Here is a 21,527-nt window from a genome sequence, read left to right on the forward strand (position 1 = left end):
CAGTGCTGACTAGTAACTGCTACCATTCCCCTCAAGAGAATTAAACATTTATAAAAGGGACTGACACCAATGAGTTGAATGAACCTCTAACTGATCAAAGTCAAGGCTAAGTAGCAATGGGAAAAAACCTAGTGTCTTAGCAGTTAGGCCATTTCCATCCCATCTAGCAGGATACAATCTTTCATACATTCAGCAGCAGCTCTTTATAATGTACATGTCAGAAAGGAAGTGGAGTTAACTTCTTGTTTGATTACTGCTCTATGCAAAAAATGAAAGAAGAAGGAAAGAAAAGGAGAAGAAAGGAGGAGGAGGAGGAAGAGGAGGAGGAAGAGGAGGAGGAGGAAGAGGAGGTGGAAGAAGAGGAAGAGAAGGAGGAGGAGGAAGAGGAGGAAGAGGAAGAGGAAGAGGAGGAGGAGGAAGAGAAGGAGGAGGAAGAGGACAAGGAGGAAGAGGAGGAAGAGGATGAGGAGGAAGAGGAGGAAGAGGATGAGGAGGAAGAGGAGGAAGAGGACAAGGAGGAGGAAGAAGAAAAAGAAGAGGAAGAACAAGAGGAGGAAGAAGAAACAACCAACAGATAGAAAAGAAACAAGGAGAACAAACCCGGGAGGCGGAGCTTGCAGTGAGCTGAGATCCGGCCACTGCACTCCAGCCTGGGCGACAGAGCGAGACTCCGTCTCAAAAAAAAAAAAAAAAAAAAAAAAAAGCCCAGCTACTTGGGGAGTGATGTCATGAGGAGAAAAACTTGTATCTGCAAAGAAGCTACCTACAGAAGGCAAGGAGCTTCAGATCCCGTGCTTCAAAATTCCTAAGTCAAACTACCTCATGGTCTCAGTCCATTTTATGTTGCTATAACTGAATACGTGAGATTGGATAATTTATAAAGAAAAAAAAATTATTTCTTGCAGTTTTGGTGGCTGGGTGGGGACTCTCTGTAGAGTCCCAAGGCAGCAGAGGGCATCACATGGCAAGGGGGTGCACAGGAGACAGGCAAACTGATCTTTATAATTGACTCACTCTGATGATAATAAGCCCACTCCCTTGATAATTCATGAATCCTTTAATCCATTAATCCACCAATCCATGAATGAATTAATCCATTTATGAGGGTTCTACCTTCATGATCCAATTACCTCCCAAAGGTCCCACCTCTCAACACTGCCACACTGGGGACCAAGTTTCCAACAAATGAACTTTTGGGGAACACATTCAAACCACAGCATGGTCCAAACTCCTTCAACTTCTAAGTTTGACCTTGCAATTGGCTAAGGCTCCCTTATCACTGCCACGGTTAAGTATTCCCACTCTACACTATTTAACAGTACTTCAGTCAACAAATATGTATTTCTCACATACTAAATTCTAGGCACTGTGCAAAGCACAGCAGAATCAAAGATGTATAAGAGCAGGGCCAACTATAATGTAATGTGACAAATGTACTATGGTTGTATAAATAAGCTATGTATTTGCAAAGGAGGTAGTAACTAATGCTTTAGGGTAGTGTATTTCAGGGACTGGCAACCAGCCAATCCACACACACCAGAGTAGAAATCAACTATGTCACTAAGCATGATATTTAGTTCAGCTGACATTTTTTCATTTTTTCTTATCAATAAAGGAAGTAATATACTGATTTACATTCTGGTACAAGCTCTTTTGTTATAGACTGGCACTCTGGTAGCACTGACATAGAGGAAGTGAAGAGTAAGAAGAGAGTGGTAAATCAGGCAACCTTTAAAACAGGCCTACAAGATAAATGAGATTTTGCCAAAGAGATCAAAGGAAAAAGGCATTCTAATATACTCTACTCCAGGTGGCCTAGATTCCTTCATTTGTTAGCCACAGATGCTCTTGAAATGCTACGTTATGTCCACCAAGTCCCTGTTGACTGGCTAGACCCGACTTGTTTAAAAATTGAATTCCTCGGCTGGGCGTGGTGGCTCACGCCTGTAATCCCAGCACTTTGGAAGGCCAAGACAGGTGGATCACTTGAGGTCAGAAGTTTGAGACCAGCCTGGCCAACATGGCAAAACCCTGTCTCTACTAAAAATACAAAACTTAGTCAGGTGTGGTGGCACACACCTGTAATCCCAGCTACTTGGGAGGCTGAGGCAGGAGAATCACTTGAACTCAGGAGGTGGAGGTTGCAGTGAGCCGAGATTGCGCCACTGCACTCCAGCCTGAGTAACAGAGTGAGACTCTGTCTCAAAAAAAAAATTGATTTCTAATTGTCCCTTCACCCTCATCCAACTCTTTCCTTTGCACATAGTATTAATACCTAATACACGTATATTGAATTATATTTATTCTCAGTTAGTTCTGAATCTTCATGCTTCTGCTGGTCTCCCTCACAATTACCTCTAAAGCTGTAAAGGGCAGCATCTAACTTTTTCACAGAAGAGTACATCTGGCACATCACCACCCATGTCAGTGTATTTAAACTGAACCTTAAACTAAGGTGAGCCAAGTACAAACGTAACCTACTGTTCACAAGAGTTTGAAGTATCTTTCTTGACCTTTAAGGATAGTTCTTCTTGTTTTCATCCCAGGCTCTCTTTGTTTTTTAATTCCAGGAAAAGAGCAGTTGACTTTAAAAGTGCAACTGATCATTAGAGTAGTTCTGCATAGTCTTCCGCTTCAGGAAGAAGCGTTCTAGTCTTTTCTGAGAAGGCAGTATAACAGGGCCCTAGTGGAATTTCAAGTATATTACAGCTAGACATCAACTAAACTTTCTTCCTTAGTAAGTGTAAAACCACAAGTTACATGGCGATGCTCAAATTTCTTTAATTACAGGAATGAATTCCTGATCTTCTCATTGTTAAGGAAAAGCACCTGTATATCTTAGCCTTAGCACCTGTATATCTTATTTAGAGGTAAGCCTGGGATGAAAACAAGAAGAACTATCCTTAAAGATCAAGAAAGATACTTCAAACTCTTGTGAGCAACAGGTTACATTTGTACTTGGCTCACCTTAAGGGTTTTGGTTTAAATCCACTGACATATGTGGTGATGTACCAGATGTACTGTTCTGTGATAATACACTTCTGTATAATACACTTTTTGGTAACAGCATCCACCCATTATTGCCTCAACCACTGAACATCTAATAGGTGACATGTAGTAGCCCCCCTCAAAAAGCAACATACAGTCCCATTATGACACATTCGCTACTTAAATGAAGAGTTCTTATTAGGTCTTCCTAAAACTACATTCAATAATAGTCTTACATAATATGCCTTATGGTCCTGTTCCCTAGTTCCAACATTCTAAGGGAATTCAATGAATTTAACTATATTAATAAGCCTTGCCACAGTAAAATAGTTATTTCACCAGTTTTGAACTCTACTCACTTCCTTCTTTCTTCCCTCCACCGTGCAATTTCCTCTGGAGTGTCTAACTTGATCTTCTTCATGCCAGGAGCATGCATCTAGGGGGAAAAAGCCTGCTGAACATCAGGAGGAAATATCATATGCTTTTTTTTTTTTTTTTTTTTTTTTTGAGATGCAGTCTCGCTCTGCCGCCCAGGCTGGAGTGCAGTGGCCGGATCTCAGCTCACTGCAAGCTCCGCCTCCCGGGTTCACGCCATTCTCCTGCCTCAGCCTCCCGAGTAGTTGGGACTACAGGCGCCCGCCACTGCGCCCGGCTAGTTTTTTGTATTTTTTAGTAGAGACGGGGTTTCACCGTGTTAGCCAGGATGGTCTCGATCTCCTGACCTCGTGATCCGCCCGTCTCGGCCTCCCAAAGTGCTGGGATTACAGGCTTGAGCCACCGCGCCCAGCCTATCATATGCTTTTGACTAATTTGGAGACTTTGTTTCTACAAGTAAACTTATGTTGGATACAATTTTAAAACTAAGTAAGGAGGTTGTATCTATCTACTATAACTTTTTCCTTAAAGAAAGAAGAATCTACCATGTATTTAATTAGTGCTATTAATAGAGGGAAAAGGGGTAACATAATTTTGATTACAAAGTAGATATGTCACCCATTCTTTCAAACCACATTAAACACCCAAATGAATGACTTACCAACCAAAACCTAGAGAGGTCACTAAAGATACGAGTAGACGTGACAATCTGTAGCAGCATGGTGTAGTAAAGCAGTATACAATTTGGAGTCAAGAAACTGAGGTCCAAGAATCAGTTCTCAGGACTTGGGCAATTCATTTTTTAAAATATTTTAAATGGGGCCAATGTAAACAACCACAGTTGTTTGTGAGGAAAAACTTGAATAAATGATGTCCAAATCCTTACAAAGTACTCCATGAATGTTACTTATTATTAGGTATATAAATGAACAGTTGTGAAGATAACAGATCAATAAAATAAAAAGAGCATGTATTTAAAAATAGGATAAAAAAACAGAACTTACATTTCTCCAATGGAACTGGACAATCTTCTCGTGTGCAGTAAAAGAGCAATCTACTTCAGGGCACTATAAGAGTTAAAAAAAAAAACAAAAAACACTATTTAATAAATGTTTCCATGTTACATTTACCCCACTATACATACACAGACATATTCTGGCTGTATTACATAGTTATCCCATCTACATGGTATTATCTCTGCATACTTATGTCAGTAGTAAAACAAAAATGATTCCAAAACAGGGCTGCCTTTAGGCAAAAGAATGACACTCTCAGAGTACACGGCACAATAATGTATCTTATTTACTTCTCCACTTGAGTGAAGGCATACATCGGTAAACCTGTGAAATGTTGATTCCTAAAGTTGAGGGGCATTCCCAAAAGCAGAAAAAGAACCTTTCCAAACCAAAGGTTTCCTTTTTAACCTTTAAAACATTTTGGTTAAAGTTTTCTAGAAAGTACTTGACAAGGTGTGGACCAGCCTTTGAGGGTGACAGGCACGGCCACATTACACAGTATGGTTCAAGGGCAGACTTAAAGGGGAAAGAACTCATCAAGATGCACAAGGTAACTGGAGGGGACCACAGCCTCTTCCCAAGCAGTAGAGGTACACAAATACAAAAAGCTGCCAGAGCTCCCTTCTTTGCTACCACCTTACCTCCTCCCTGAAGCAGTGGGATCCCCACTTTCAAACCCCAGGGTCACTGCCCCCGTCTGTCAAGTCATCAAACTATATTTCTATGGAAACTATAAACTTTAAAGGAAAACAAGCTTGGAATTTCTACCAAATATACATATAGAAGAAGGCCACTTTGCTACATCAGTTTCAGGACAACTAAGAAAACCTACTTTTGTATGTTCAGACATGTGTTTGTCATACTTTTCTTGATTTTTAAAACCACGATCACAGGTATCACAAAAAAAGTGAAAAACTGGTTCCTTTCTTTTCTGCAAACAAAAACAGAGAGGAATTAGGCTTTTGGTGAAAAATCTCTAATCAACAATAAAAACATAACTATTGTTCTAGTAATACATACTTTGATGTTTCCAATAACCCTTTCATGTGGGAGAAACTTGTGAGTATATTTCCAATGAAGAGATTATTCTGTTTCTTTCTTTTATTTTGTTTTTAACAAATATATTAGTAAACTCCAGGCATAATTTTAAACTTTTTAAATCCAAATAGTGCTAATATAAATTATGAGCAGATTGCAAATTGGTTATCTAATTAAGACTCAGTACAGAATATGTTGAAATGACCTGAAAATAGAGTAAAAACAGCAGCTCCTCTTTTAGAAAAAAATAACTACCGCTGACCCTTGAACAACACAGGTTTGAACTGCAAGGGTCCACTTATAAAAGGATTTTTTTCAATAAATATATTGCAAAAATTTTTTTGGAGATTTGTGACAATTTGGAAAAACAGATAAACCACATAGCCTTAGAAATATCAAAAAAAAGAAAAAAAAGAAATAGTTAAGTATGTTAGGAAAGTATAAAATATATGTGGACACCATTCTATTTATATATTAACCAACTATTTATGTTATTGGTAAGACTTCCAGTCAACAGTAGGCCATCAGTAGTTAAGTTTTAGAGGAGTCAAAAGTTATACACAAACTTTTGACTGCACCCCTAACTGTTGCGTTGTTCAAATATCAACTATATGGCCAGGCTTGTTGGCTCATGCCTGTAATCCCAGCCCTTTGGGAGGCAGAGGCAGGTGGATCACTTGAGGTCAGGAGTTCAAGACCAGCCTGGCCAACATAGTGAAACCCCAATTCTACTAAAACTACAAAAATTAGCCAGGTGTAGTGGTGTGCGCCTGCAGTCCCACCTACTCTGGGAGGCTGAGGCAGGAGAATTGCATGAACCCAGGAGGCGGAGGTTGCAGTGAGCCAAGATCGTACCACTGCACTCCAGCCTGGGTGACAGAGTGAAACTCCATCTCAAAAAAATAAATAAATAAATAAAATGAAAGTACCAAATATATAGCTATTTTTAAAACCACAGAAAAGAAAAAAAAATTTAGGTAAATATTATTTTTGAATCATAATTTGCTATATTCATGTTTAACCATAAAATTCCTTTTTATAGCAAGGCTCCACTGTGTCAATAATGGAAGCAAAACACTGAAGACAGTTATGACAGAAATGCAAGATATAAAACAGTAACATAGGGACCAAGGGGTCAAATTCAAGAACATCTTTCAAATACCTTTTTTTTCTGTTTTTTACTGGGAGGTAAGCTGAAGTCTGTGAATTTTGCATCATACTTTCGTGGATAATAAGAATGTTTAACTAAAAAAAAAAGAGATCCATAAACGTTTGAAACAATATAATTATTTAAATTATAATTAAATTTTATCTACTATAGTATGTTACAAATATTTCAGTAAAAACACTGCTAAACTACCCTTCTAGGAGGAATAGTAGTTCAAACAAAATAACAAAGATTAAGATTAGTCTACCAAATGACTATTTTTCAAACAAAGACTGGTGTGATATGTCCACAGATGCTTTAGGCGTCAAAGTTCAGAAATGGACAACCTAACCTGATGAAATTCCTTCGGTTATTTCAAATATCAGAAATGTAACCAGTAAAATCCCCAACACAGATCCTTCAGCATCAATTTCACATCAGGAAAACAGAACCTTGTGAAATATATCTCCTCTCAAATCCCACTGTACTTTTCTATTCTTATTACCATGCCCCAAGTCAGAAATTCTGATCTTCCACCAGATTACTCGTAGATTATCTTCCAGTTCCTAAGCCCCCTCTTCCAACAAACCTTGCATACTGACACACACAAAAAAAAAAAAAAAAAAAAAAATTCTCCAATCCTGTCACAACTTGACTCAAAAATCTGCATATGGGCCAGGCATGGTGGCTCATGCCTATAATCCTAGCACTTTGGGAAGCTGAGGCAGGAGGATTGCACAAGGCCAGGACTTCAGGACCAGCCTAGGTAACCTCACATGACCCCATTTCTACAAAAAAATTTAAAAATTAGCTTGGCATGATGGCACGCACCTGTAGTCCTAGCTGCAGTGGAGGCTGAGGTGGGAGGATCACTTGAGCTCAGGACTTTGAGGCTGCAGTAAGCCATGATCATGCCACTACACTCCAGCCTGGGCAACAGCACAAGACCTTGTTTCTGTCTCTTTTTTAAAAATTATTCTTTTTATAGGCCGGGCGCGGTGGCTCAAGCCTGTAATCCCAGCACTTTGGGAGGCCGAGACGGGCGGATCACGAGGTCAGGAGGTCGAGACCATCCTGGCTAACACAGTGAAACCCCGTCTCTACTAAAAATACAAAAACTTAGCCGGGCAAGGTGGCAGGCGCCTGTAGTCCCAGCTACTCGGGAGGCTGAGGCAGGAGAATGGCGTAAACCCGGGAGGCGGAGCTTGCAGTGAGCTGAGATCCGGCCACTGCACTCCAGCCTGGGTGACAGAGCGAGACTCCGTCTCAAAAAAAAAAAAAAAAAAAAAAAAAATTATTCTTTTTATAGAGATGGGGTCTCTTTTTATAGAGATGGAGTGTGAGGCTGATCTCACACTCCTGGCCTCAACCGATCTGCCTGCCTCAGCCTCCCAAAGTCCTGGGACTACAGGCATAAGCCACCACGCCCAGCTGACCCTGTCTCTTATTTATTTATTCATTTTTTTGGTCGGCGGGGGGAGATGGAGTTTTGCTCTTGTTGCCCAGCCTAGAGTGCGGTGGCACAATCTTGGCTCACTGCAACCTCCGCTTCCCAGGTTCAAGCGATTCTCCTGCCTCAGCCTCCCGAGTAGCTGGGATTGCAGGCATGTGCCACCACGCCTGGGTAATTATTGTATTTTTTAGTAGAGACAGGGTTTCACCATGTTGGCCACACTGGTCTCGAACTCCTGACCTCGTGTCTTGGCTTCCCAAAGTGCTGGGATTACAGGCGTGAGCCACTGCACCCGGCCCCTTGTCTCTTAAAAAAAAAAAAAAAAAAAGTGGGGGGAGGGGCTGGCATGATGGCTCACACTTATAATTCCAACACTTTGGGAGGCCAAGGTGGGCGGATCACTTGAGCCCAGGAGTTTGAGATCAACCTGAGTAGCCTGGCGAGACTCTGTCTCTACAAAAAATACAAAAATTAGCCAGGCTTGGTGGTGTGTGCCTGTAGTCCCAGCTACTTGTGAGGCTGAGATGGGAGAAACACTTGAGCCCAGCAGGTCGAGGCTGCAGTGAACTGTATATGTGCCACTGCACTCCAGCCTGGGCGACAGAACAAGACCCTGTCTCAAAAAGTAATAATAATAAAGGATGAGTTTGACCTTCTCTCATTCTCTCTCATCATGTGATGCCTTCCTTGATGTTACAATGCAGCAAGGTCCTCAAGAGCCACTTGATCTTGGACTTAACCTCCAAAACTATCAGCCAAATAAATTTCTGTTCATTATATATTACCCAACAGGTCATACTCCGTCATGGTAGCACAATAGGGACTAAGACAGCTTCCTAGAGACCTTCCATGAGATTCTAATTTACTTTCTTACCCTACTCTTCCCCCATACCTTTTACATACTCTGCTTCAGTCACACCAGAACCCTGCAATCTCCAGAACTTGCCTTGTATTGACACCTCCTTCTCTACCTAAGAAACATCTCTTCCCAAATTCTATACATCTCCTAAAACACTTCTTCCAAAAGCTTTTCCCAATTTCCTCTACATTCTGAAATCAGCTATTATATGCCTCTATCATCAGTCACATTGTATTTTGGTTCATACTTATGAACATATCTCATCTGACTTAGCCAAGTCCATATTTCCAGCATCTGCCATACAATAAACACTAACTGTCTGGGCCATGCGGGGTGGCTCATTCCTGTATTCCCAGTGCTTTGGGAGGCCAAGGCGGGCAGATCACTTGCAGTCAGCAGCTCGAGACCAGCCTGGCCAATATGGTGAAACCCAGTCTCTACTAAAAATACAAAAATTAGCCAGGCGTGGTAGTGCGTGCCTGTAGTCCCAGCTACTCAGGAGGCTGAGGCAGAAGGATCCCTTGAACCCAGGAGGTGGAGGTTGCAGTGAGCTGAGATGCTGCCACTGGTCCAGCCTGGGTGACAGAGAGGGACTCTATTTAAAAAAATAAATAAATAAAATAAAATAATAAATAAAACACTAATTGTTTGGATTCAGTTTAACGCAGAATTGAATTTTATGCAAAGTTGGAGAAAGGTTTTAAGTGAACAATCTTGTAGCTTGAAATATGATCTATATGGTGTCAACACCCAAATTTATAGCTCCAGCCACAAATCTCCCCTGAAAGTACAGACTAATAGCTAAAAGCCTATTCAGAATCTCTACCTGACACAAATATATGCCAATTTCAATTCCTGGACTTCCTTCCAAATCTGCTCCATCTACATTCTTACCTATCTCAGTTAGTAGCAACTCCACCCTTCCAATTACTTGGCAAAAAGCTTTAAATTATCCTTCTCTCCTCTTTATCTTGCATCCCATATACCCTATCTTTCAGTAAATCATGCTGTCCGCACTTTTAAGGTATAAAAGCATACCTTGTTTCACTGCACTTCATTTTACTGAGATTTTGCAAGCTAAGGGTCTGTGGCAACCCTACATCAAGCAGGTCTATCGGCACCATTTTTCCAACAATGTGCTGTCTCTGTGTCACATTTTGATGATTCTCGAAATATTTCAAACTTTGTCATTTTTATTACATCTGTTATACTTTGATGCTACTACTCTAATTGTTTTGAGACACCATGAATCATGGCCATATAAGATGGTGAACTTTATAAATGCTGTGTATGTTCTAACTGCTCCACCAACCGGTGCTTCTCCTCTCCCTCTCCTCAGGACTCCCTATCCTCTGAGACACAATATTCAAAAGTAGGCCAATTAATAACCCCATCATGGCCTCTAAGTGTTCAAGCAAAAGGAAATCGCATGTCTCTCATTTTAAATCAAAAGCCAGAAATGATTAAGCTTAGTGAGGAAGACATGTTGAAAGCTGATACAAGCCAAAAGCCAGGCCTCTTGTGCCAAACAGCTAGCCAAGTTGTGAATGCAACTACTGAGAAAGGGTCTCACTCTATTAGCCAGGCTGGAATGTAAAGGTGCAGTCAAAGCTCATTGCAACCTCAACCTCCTGGGCTCAAGGGATCCTCCTGTTCTGGCCTCCTGAAGTGCTAGGATCACAGTTGTGAGCCACTGTGCCTGGCTGAAAAGTTCTTGAAAGAAATTCATAGTGATTCATAGATAGTGATTCCTCCAATGGATCTGAGCAAAGTAGATTAAAAACCTAGAAAGGTTTCGATTCACTATTCAAGACACCATTAAGAACATTCATGATTTATGGAAGGAGGTCAAAAGATCAACATTAACAGGAGTTTGAAAGAAGAAATTCCAACCCTCATAGATGATTTTGAGGAGTTCAAGACTTCAGTGGAGGAAGTCACTTCAGATGCAGTAGAAACAGCAAGAGAACTAGAATTAGAAGTGGAGGGGCCGGGCACAGTGGCTCACGCCTATAATCCCAACACTCTGGGAGGCCTAGGCGGGTGGATCACAAGGTCAGGCGATTGAGACCATCCTGGCTAACACAGTGAAACCCCACCTCCAATAAAAATACAAAAAATTAGCCAGGCATGGGGGCCAGCGCCTGTAGTCCCAGCGACTTGGGAGGCTGAGGCAGGAGAATGACATGAACCCAGGAGGCGGAGCTTGCAGTGAGCCAAGATCTCGCCACTGCACTCCAGCCTGGGCGACAGAACGAGACTGTCTCAAAAAAAAAAAAAAAAGTAAAGCCACAAGATGTGACTGATTTGCTGCAATCTCGTGGTAAAACTTTAATGGATGAGGAGTGGCTTCTTATGGATGAGGAAAGAAAGTGCTTTTTTGAGAGGAATCTACTCCTGGTGAACACTGTTGAAATGACAACAAAGGATTTATAATATTATACAAACTCAGTTGATAAAGTAGCCTCGACTTCCTGGGCTCAAGGAATCCTCCTGCCTCAGCCTCCCATGCACCTGGGACCACAGGCATGCCACTATGCCTGGTTAATTTTATTTTTTTTGTAGAGACGGGGGTCTCACTTTGTTGCCCAGGCAGGTCTCAAACTCCTGGGCTCAAGCAATCCTCTTGTCTCTGCCTCTCAAAGTGCTGAGATTAGGCTAGGTGCAGTGGCTCATGCTTGTAATCCCAGCACTTTCAGAGGCCAAGGAGGGTGGATCGCTTGAGGTCAGGAGTTTGAGATCAGCCTGGCCAACATGGTGAAACTTTGTCTCTACTAAAAATACAAAAATTAGCCAGGCTTGGTGGTGGACACCTGTAATAACAGCTACTCGGGAGGCTGAGGCAGGAGAATCACTTGAACCTTGGAGGTGGAGGTTGCAGTGAGCCAAGATCGCGCCATTGCACTCCAGCCTGAGCAACAGAGACTCTGTCTCAACAAATTTAAAAACAGAAATAAATAAAGTGCCGAGATTATAGGTGTGAGTTACCCTGCTCAGCCTAAAGTATTTTTTAATCAAGGTATGTAAGTTGTTTTTTGAGACATAATGGTATTGCACACTTAATAGACTGTGGTATAATGTAAAAATAACTTTTTTGCCCCATATGATCTGCAGGAAAACATAACTTTTACATGCACTGGAAAACCAAAAAAAAAAAAAAATTGTGTGACTTGCTTTACTGCAGTGGTCTGTAATTGAACCCACAAGAGCTCCAAGGTATCCCTAGATCTAGAATCCAACTACTTCTCACCATCCTTTGGGCTTCACCTTGGTCCAAGTCTCCAGTGTCTCTCATTTAGACAAGTAATTACAATAGCTTCCTAACCGGTTTCCCTTTCAGTCAGTTCCCACCAACAGACACATTAATCCTCTTAAGTAAATCAGATCATGTCAATCCCCTGTACTACCCACCTCACAACAGTAAAAGTCAGAGTCCCACGATCTACAAAGATATACCAGGTCTTACCCTCTTCCCCCATCTTCTACAATTATACTCCAGACTCAGTCCTCTGTAGCCACGCTGGTTCCCATTTTGATGTATAGCTTCTAAGCCTTAAGGCCTTTGCACTTGCAGTTCCTTCTGCCTATACCCCTATTCTCCCAGATGTATGCATGGCTGTGATCCCTCACCTCCCTGAAGTCTTTGCTCATATGTCACCTTTCTTATGACTAACAATGATATTTAAAACTGCACTACCCGGCCGGGCACGGTGGCTCACGCCTGTAATCCCAACACTCTGGGAGGCCGAAACGGGCGGATGCCTGAGCTCAGGAGTTCGAGACAGGCCTGGCCAACACGGCGCAACCCCATCTCTACTAAAAATACAAAAAATTAGCCAGGCGTGGTGGCGCGGGCCTGTAGTCCCAGCTACTCGGGAGTTTGACGCACGAGAATTGCTTGAACCCGGCAGAGGTTGCAGTGAGCCTCTCTGCAGATTGCATAGGCTGGAGTGAAGTAGATCGCGCTACTCTTCACTCCACCCCGGGCGACAGAGGCGCTCTGTCTCCAAAAAAGAAAAGAAAAGAAAAAAAAAAAGAAAACCCTGCACTACTTACCATTCTTCTTTGTTTTATCTCTCTCCACTGCACTCTTAACCTTCTAATGCACAATATTTTATTTTATTGTCTGTCTTCCTACACAAGAGAGATATTAATATTAAGCTCCGTAATATTTTTTGTATGTTCTGCTCACTGCTATATACCTAAATTCTGGTACATAGTTGGAATTCAATAAACAACTGCTAAATGGAATTAACAGGCAACAGGAAAACATTCCAATCAGATATATTTTGAGATACTAATGACCAGACTCCAAGAGTGCAGAGGCAAGGCAGAGTGGAGTGAGGAAACGGAGAAACGGGAGAGGAAAGAACGGGGAAAAAAGGTAAAGGGGTTGACCCACGTGGAAAAATAGCCTACCTGGAGGGTTGAAGGACTTCTGATGCCGAGGAAACCTATCAGAAGACTGTCTCCAATACCATGATGTCGAAGCGTGGAAATTCCAAGGTTGGCCGTTGGGTTGAGGTTGAGAATCAAGAGGGGACTGGGCGTCGAAAGGGGGTTGCGCCCCGGGAAGAATCTGAGCGTCGAAGGGGGGCGGCGCCCCAGGAAGAGACTGGGCCTCCATGGGGGGCTGCGACTCAGAGGAAGGCTTTGACCCGGCTGCGGGAAGCGAGGACGTAAGCGGTGGTGGCGGCGGCGGCAGCATTGCCCAGAACACCCAGCTGTCCCGTGGCGGGGCAGTGTCGCTCAGCGGCCCTAACGTGGGAGTCAGCTCGGGAGACGCACGCCACCCGGTTGGAGTCACGAAATCACTAGCCGGCTCAGCCATACCACCTGCAAGGTCCGGAGTCTAGCACGCGACTGTGGAGCAAGCATTAGGCGTCACTTCCTTTACGGTGAACTACGCCGCTCAGCCAACCACAGGCCTTACGTCATTGGTCGGCGTCGGGAAACCTTCCATTCTTTGCTGCTGATCGCGGGATTCCATTTGGGTAGTTTTGACGTTCGTGGATAGACTCGTATCTGTGACCAGTGTCAGCCACCGCGGATGGCAAGAGACCTAATCGGACCGGCCCTGCCGCCCGGCTTCAAGGCCCGCGGAACAGCGGAGGACGAAGAGCGGGACCCGAGCCCTGGTAAGCGGCTGCGTCTCCGCTGCCCACCAGGCCCATCTACCCCCTCCCTGGGCCGGCCCTGCTCGCTGAAGAAAGTCGGAGGCCTAGGAGGGCTGAGGAATGGGGAGTGGGCGCGGCCCGACCCGAGAGAACTTTTTTTCCCTAACGGTAGCAGTGGGGAGGAGGCTGGGGGACCCTCCTAGAAACCGAGCTTTTGCGTGATTTGGCTTCGTGATGATAATACATTCTCATTTAGCGCTTAATAAAAACTGCACGCTGCCCTAACTGACTGATATCCATTCAGTCATTTAAGCCGTATAAGGAAAAGACTATTTTCCCATGTTGCAAATGGGTACGCCCAAGCCCATGCCAGCGTAGATCATACTGCTAGCAAGTGATGGAGCGCGACTTAGAAGGAAGCGTTTCTCCTAACCTCTGTGCCATATTGCCTTCTGATTTACAAGAACCTTGCAGATCCTGTTCTCTCCAGCCCCCGACCTGCTTTCCTTGCCTCTAATTCTGTTATTGCATCTGACACATCAGCCCAGTACTCAATCCAGCCTGAGTTGCTGCGCAGTTCCTTAACGCTCTAGGCTTCTGGGCTTCCTCTGGTTACATTTCTAAACATAACTGACAAACATCTCCCTATCCTTCAAGGCCCAACTTAAATGTCATACCAATAAAACCTTTCCAGATTCCCCAAAGCATTGTCACGCCTTTCTTTTTGCCCTCGGGTTTTTTCCTAATTACATTGCATATTTGGTACACTATATTTGAATAATTTGTCGACATAATCTGTCCCCACCATTGCACTATGGTCTTCTACCTGAACACGCAACAGGCACTTTGTATATACGAAACGAATGCTTCTCAGATTCCGCCATGCATACCTATCTGCTTTAATGTTTATCACATTTGTGGACTAGCACCGACAACCCAGTTGGAGAAGAGTAAAGCTGAGTAGCCCTGCCATTTCTGAATCTAATTTTTCTTCCTGGTCTACCCGGAGGTCATGTTTCTACTACAGGCCCCTTTCCAATCTAATTTCTGTTATAACCATTTTGAAAATTATGCTTTCCAGCCGGGCGAGGTGGCACAAGCCTGTAATCTCAGCACTTTGGGAGGCCAAGGCGGGCGGATCACTTGAACTCAGGAGTTCGAGACCAGACTGGCCAACGTGGTGAAACCCCATCTCTACTAAAAGTACAAAAATCAGCCAGACGTGGTGGCAGGCGCCTGTAATCCCAGCTACTCGGGAGGCTGAGGCAGGAGAATCGCTTGAACCCAGGAGGCGGAGGTTGCAGTGAGCCAAGAGCGCCACTGCACTCCAGCCTGGGCGACTGAACGAGAGTCTCCAAAAAAAAAAAAAAAAGTAAAAATAAAAAATTATGTGTTCCTTCCTGTAGGAGATAGCTTTAAAAAAAATGAAATAAGGCCAGGCGCAGTGGCTCACACCTGTGATCCAGCGCTTTGGGAGGCTGAGGTGGGAGGATCATGAGGTTAGGAATTCGAGACCAGCCTGGCCAACATGGTGAAACCCCATCTCTACTAGAAATAGCTGGGCGTGGTGGCATGCACCTATAATCCCAGCTACTCAGGAGGCTGAGGCAGGAGAATCGCTTGAACCTGGAGGCAGAGGTTGCAATGAGCTGAGATCGCGCCATTGCACTCCAGCCTGGGCAACTCAGTGAGACTCTGTCTCAAAATAAAATAAATAAATAAATAAATAAATAAATAAATAGTGATTTTATTTTAGCAAGAAAAGTTCCATTCGACCAAGGTTGAATAAAGCTGTGGTTAACCAATGTAGCTAGTTGGGTTCCTATGTGTATGTTGTTGCTGGTTCACCACATTCCCTGATTTTTTTTTTTTTTTTTTTTTTTTTTTGGAGACGGAGGCTCACTCTGTCGCCCAGGCTGGAGTGCAATGGCACAATCCCATCTCACTGCAACCTCCACTTCCCCGGTTTAAGCAATTCTTCTGCCTCAACCTCCTGAGTACCTGGGATTACAGGCACACGCCACTGCGCCCAACTAATTTTGTATTTGTAGTAGAGAGGGGGTTTCCCCATGTTGGCCAGGCTGGTCTCCAACTCCCGACCTCAGGCGATCCGCCCACCCCAGCTTCCCAAAGTGCTGGGATTACAGGCGCGAGCTGCCACACCCGGCCCATATTCCCTGATTTTAAACCAAGGCAGGATTTGCAGATAAGCAACCACCAACTCCTGCATAGATAATTCTGTTATGGTTGCTTCCATCATTCTACCAGCTTTTATGTCAAGTACGTCTTTCTTTGTCTGCTCTCTTCTGTTTCTTTTATGTGTTAGTTCTCCGCTTCCCCCAGCACTTAACGCCGTGCATGTGTAATATGTGTATTGCCCTCTACTTGAAGGAGTTGCATTACAATCTGCCTGGCACATAAAAGATTCTGGGGCCAGGCGCGGTGGCTCACACCTGTAATCCCAGCACTTTGGGAGGCCAAGGCCGGTGGATCTCGGGGTGAGAGATCAAGACGATTCCGGCCAACATGGTGAAACCCCGTCTCTACTAAAAATACAAAAATTAGCCAGGCATGGTGGCGCATACTTGTAGTCCCAACTACTCTGGAGGCTGAGGCAGGAGAATGACTTGAACCCGGGAGGCGGAGGTTGCAGTGAGCTGAGATTGCGCCACTGCACTCCAGCCTGGCGACAGAGTGAGACTCTGTCTAAAAAAAAAAAAAAAAAATTCTTCGTATATATATGTTGAATGACTGCTCTTCGTCAAGCACAGTATCTTACACATAGTGTGTCATTTTTAACGCATAATCCCCCCTGCTATAATTCCATTCCCTTCATAACCTCCTAGATGGCTGAACCTAAAACAGTTGCCAAAAAATCTTCACATATAATTTTTATTCATCTATCTGGATTTTTAAGAAGCTTACCAGTACCAATGGTTTTCTTTTTTTTTTTTTTTTTTGAGATGGAGTCTCGCTCTGTCACCCAGGCTGGAGTGCAGTGGCGGGATCTCAGCTCACTGCAAGCTCCGCCTCCCGGGTTCACGCCATTCTCCTGCCTCAGCCTCCCGAGTAGCTGGGACTACAGGCGCCTGCCACCTCGCCCGGCTAAGTTTTTGTATTTTTAGTAGAGACGGGGTTTCACTGTGTTACCCAGGATGGTCTCGATCTCCTGACCTCGTGATCCGCCCGTCTCGGCCTCCCAAAGTGCTGGGATTACAGGCTTGAGCCACCGCGCCTGGCCTAGAAGCTTACCAGTACCAATGGTTTTCACATCCACTATATCACACCATAGAAGCTGCACTTGGACCATCTTTCAGTTACTACCTGCATCACCACCCCTCCTACAACCAAAGGGTAACTGCATGTTTTCTCTTTCGTAACTGGCTTCCTATCTTGGTACTATATTACTTTGTGAGATTCATTGATGTAGATTAGCATTATTATAGATTGTTGAAGTTCATAATCTGGTCTTTAAACAAATAGAATTATTATAGGTTGTTTCTTTACATTGCTATATAGTCATCCATTGGATGAATATTCTGCAATCTATCCATTTTACATTGGATGGACATTTGAGTAATTTCCATTTGGAGGCTGTTATAAAATGTGCTGCTCTGTATTGTAGTATATGTCTTATGGTGGATACTCCCACCTTCCAAAGTCACCAAAGTTCTCAGCGTGTATGAGAATTCTAGTTGTTCCACATTCTAATAGTTTTTTCTTTTAAATCCGGTGGTTTGTAGCAATATCTCATGGTAGTTTTAATTTGTATTTCCCCGGTGACAAATGAAATTGACCACCTTTTCATGTGTTATTTGACCATATGGATACATGCTGTGTTCGGTCTTTTGCTTATTTTTCCATTGAGTTGTCTGTCTTCATATTGATTTATAGAGTTCTTTTTATAGTCTGGATATGAGTCATTTTCCAGATTGGGGTATCAGAAATACCTTCTCTAATTCTGTGGTTGTTTTTTCACTCATGTTGGTATGTTTTGATTAACGTAAGTTTTTAATTTTAATATATTCTGACTTTTAATTTTCTTCTTTTACGGTAGAATTTTTTGCACCCTATTTAAGGTATCTTGCCCACCCCAAGGTTATAAAGCTGTTCTATGTTTTCTTCTAAAAGCATTATTGTTTCAGCTTTCACATTTATATTTGCAATTCATCTGGAATTGATGTTTGTGTGTGGTGTGAGATAGGGATGAAAATTTTTTGCCCCGTAAGGGTATCCTGGCACCATTTATTGAACAGACCATCCTTTCTCCACTATCACCTTCCATCAGGCAACCATATATATGCATCTGGTTTTTTTTCTTGTTTATTCTGGTAAAATATACATATCTATCATATTAGCCATTTGTAAGCATATAGTTCAGTGGCACTTAGGTACAGTCACGTTGTTGTGCAGTCATCACCACCATCCATCTCTTAGAACTATTTTCACCTTCAAAATTGAAACCTATACCCATTAAATAATAATTCTCCATTCTCCCCTCTCCCCCAGTCCCTGGTAACCACCATCTACTTCCTTTTTCTGTTAATTGGACTCTTCTAGGTACTTCATTTAATGGAATCATACAGTACTTGTCCTTTGGTTACTGGCTTATTTCACTTAGCATGATTTCTTCAAGCTTCACTTATTGTAGCACGTTAGAATTTCTTTTCAAGACTCAACAATATTCCATGTAAGTATATACTGTACAGACTACATTTTGTTTATTCATCTGTTGCTGGACCCTTGGGTAGCTATGTATGCTATTGTGAATAATGCTGTTATGAACATGGGTGTACAAATAATCTGTTCAAGTCCCTGCTTTCATTTCTTTTGGTCGTATACCCAGAAATGGGATTGCTGGATCATGTGGTAATTTTCCAACGTTTTGAGAGGCTGGGCACGGTGACTTACACCTGTAATCCTAGCACTTTGGGAGGCCGAGGCAGGTGGATCACCTGAGGTCAGGAGGTCAAGACCAGCCTGGCCAACATGGTGAAACCTCGTCTGTACTAAAAATACAAAAATTAGCCAGGTGTGGTGGCTTGCACCTGTAGTCCCAGCTACTGGGGAGGCTGAGGCATGAGAATCACTTGTACCTGGGAGGTAGAGGTTGCAGTGAGCCAAGATCGCGCCACTGCACTCCAGCCTGGGTGACAGAGCGAGACTCTGTCTCAAAACAAAACAAAACAAAACAAAACAAAAACAAACAAACAAAAAACAATTTGAGGAACTAGCATACTGTTGTCTATAGCAGCTGCACCATTTTACGTTCCCACTAGTAGTGTACAAGGGTCTCAGTTTCTCCACACCCTCCCATTGCTTGTTAATTTGTTTGTCTTTTTTTTTTTTTTAATAATAGTCATCCTAATGGGTGTGAAGTGATATCTCATTGCTTTGATTGGCATTTCCTTAACAATTAGTGATGTTGAGCACCTTTTCATGTGCTTATTGGCTTGTGCATCTAGTTTTAAGAAACTTGGGCCAGGTATGGTTGTTTACGCTTGTAATCCCAGCACTTTGGGAAGCTGAGGCAGACAGATTCTTGATCGAATGAGTTCAAGACCAGCCTGGGCAACATGGCAAAACCCCATCCCTACAAAAAATACAGGTAGTGCATGCCTGTAGTCCCAGCTACTTGGGAGGCTGAGGTGGGAAGATCGCATGAGCCCAGGAGTTGGAGGTTGTAGTAAGCTACGATCATGCCACGGCACTCCAGCCTGGATGATAGAGTAAGACCCTGTCTCAACAAAAAAAAAAAAAAAAAAGAAAAAGAAAAAAAGAAACTTGAATTTAGAGTCTAATTTCTAAAAAAAAAAAAAATGCTCTGTCTCCAATGCCTCACATTTCTAATGATCTAACGATATATATGATGTGATATTCTGCACAATGACCCTATGTTAACAACAACAACAAAAACACGAATAATTTCAAGAATACTTTTATTAAGAAGAAAACCATGTGTTTTAGAAAACTGTGTGACTTTATGTTTATCACATGAGAAGGCCCATAACACCTGAATCCCAAGATTAAGTTTTGCACTGAGCTCTGAAAACTAGCAAAATGAATGAAACTAAGGGATGGGAGGGAACACTCAAACTGAGGGAACAACATGTATGAAGACTTTAAGGCAGGATGGGACATAGTGGGCAGCAGGAACAGAGAAGACCATGTAACAGAAGCAGAGAAAGCGAGGGGTAGATGAAATCACTGCTGCTGCTGCTGCTGCCTGGATGGCCACATTCTGGCAGGAAGGCAAATGAGGACTGGAGAGACCACATGAAGGACCTTGGTCTCTATTCCAGGAGCAACAGATGTCACTGAAGTTTCATTTTATTTTTTTACATTTTTACTCAAGTGTAATATGTATATAGATCCTTCCATGCTGCTAAATCAAATGGAACTTTTTCAGTCTTTCTCTTATTACTTAACAGTTTTTTTTTTTTTTTTTTGAGACGGAGTCTCACGCTGTTGCCCAGGCTGGAGTGCAGTGGCGCGATCTCGGCTCACTGCAAGCTCCGCCTCCTGGGTTCACGCCATTCTCCTGCCTCAGCCTCCTGAGTAGCTAGGACTACAGGCGCCCACCACCGCGCCTTGCTAATTTTTTGTATTTTTAGTAGAGACGGGGTTTCACTGTGGTCTCGATCTCCTGACCTTGTGATCCGCCCGCCTCGGCCTCCCAAAGTGCTGGGATTACAGGCTTGAGCCACCGCGCCCGGCCTACTTAACAGTATTTTAAGATTACCTACTCCTCTTAAAACTCTCTTACGGCTGGGCACGGTAGCTCACACCTGTAATCCTAGCACTTTGGGAGGCTGAAGTGGGAGCATCTCTTGAGCCCAGAAGTTGGAGATCAGCCTGGGCAACATAGCAAGACCACGTCTATACTAAAAAAATTTAAAAATTAGCTAGGTGTGGTGGTGCACACCTGTAGTCCCAGCTACTTGGGAGGTTGAGGTGGGAGGATCACTTAAGCCCAGGAGGCCAAGGCTGCAGGAAGATAGGATCATGCCACTGCACTCCAACCTGGACCACAGAGCAAGACCCCCTTTTTTTTTCGAGACGGAGTTTTGCTCCTGTTGCCCAGGCTGGAGTGCAATGGTGCGATCTCAGCTCACCGCAACCTCCGCCTCTCGGGTTCAGGCTATTCTCCTGCCTCCCCCTCCCAAGTAGCTGGGATTACAGGCATGCGCCACCATGCCCAACTAATTTTGTATTTTTAGTAAAGACAGGGTTTCTCCATGTTGGTCAGGCTGGTCTCAAACTCCCGACCTCAGGTGATCCACCCGCCTTGGCCTCCCAAAGTTCTGGGATTATAGGCATGAGCCACGGCGCCCAGATGCAAGCCCCTATCTTTAAACACACACACACACACACACACACACACACACACACACACACCCTTCTCTTCTGTCGGTTTCTGTGATACTATACTCCCCTCAATTTTGTCTTCTCTTTGGGCAGCTCCTCTTCATCTCGAATAGTTTATCTTCGATTAAACCTTCAGGTGTTAAAGATTCTGAAAGCTGACTCCTAA

The 21,527-nt window shown here is 43.4% G+C and overlaps 2 protein-coding genes across 6 annotated transcripts in view; one reads left to right on the forward strand and one right to left on the reverse strand.

Annotated features, from left to right (window-relative positions):
- The window catches only part of NUFIP1 (nuclear FMR1 interacting protein 1), a 55,558-nt gene extending 41,815 nt beyond the window's left edge, over window positions 1–13,743 (reverse strand). The window contains exons 1-5 of the mRNA XM_015121010.3: window positions 13,296–13,743; window positions 6,580–6,662; window positions 5,212–5,310; window positions 4,368–4,430; window positions 3,348–3,424 (exon numbers count right to left, since the gene is read on the reverse strand). Coding sequence (XP_014976496.2) covers window positions 3,348–3,424; window positions 4,368–4,430; window positions 5,212–5,310; window positions 6,580–6,662; window positions 13,296–13,707 — 734 coding nt within the window. The 5' untranslated portion in view covers window positions 13,708–13,743. The remainder of the gene's footprint in view (window positions 1–3,347; window positions 3,425–4,367; window positions 4,431–5,211; window positions 5,311–6,579; window positions 6,663–13,295) is intronic.
- A 94-nt stretch (window positions 13,744–13,837) lies between these two features.
- Window positions 13,838–21,527, forward strand: part of GPALPP1 (GPALPP motifs containing 1) — a 50,820-nt gene continuing 43,130 nt past the window's right edge. For all 5 annotated transcript variants that reach the window (XM_077974314.1, XM_015121011.3, XM_077974313.1 and 2 more), the window contains exon 1: window positions 13,838–14,014. Coding sequence is in view for 2 of the 5 variants with exons in the window: in XM_015121011.3 (XP_014976497.3) it covers window positions 13,927–14,014 (88 nt within the window). In the remaining 3 variants the exon portion in view is untranslated. The remainder of the gene's footprint in view (window positions 14,015–21,527) is intronic.

Source organism: Macaca mulatta, chromosome 17, assembly GCF_049350105.2.
Source record: "Macaca mulatta isolate MMU2019108-1 chromosome 17, T2T-MMU8v2.0, whole genome shotgun sequence".
NCBI lineage: Eukaryota > Metazoa > Chordata > Mammalia > Primates > Cercopithecidae > Macaca > Macaca mulatta.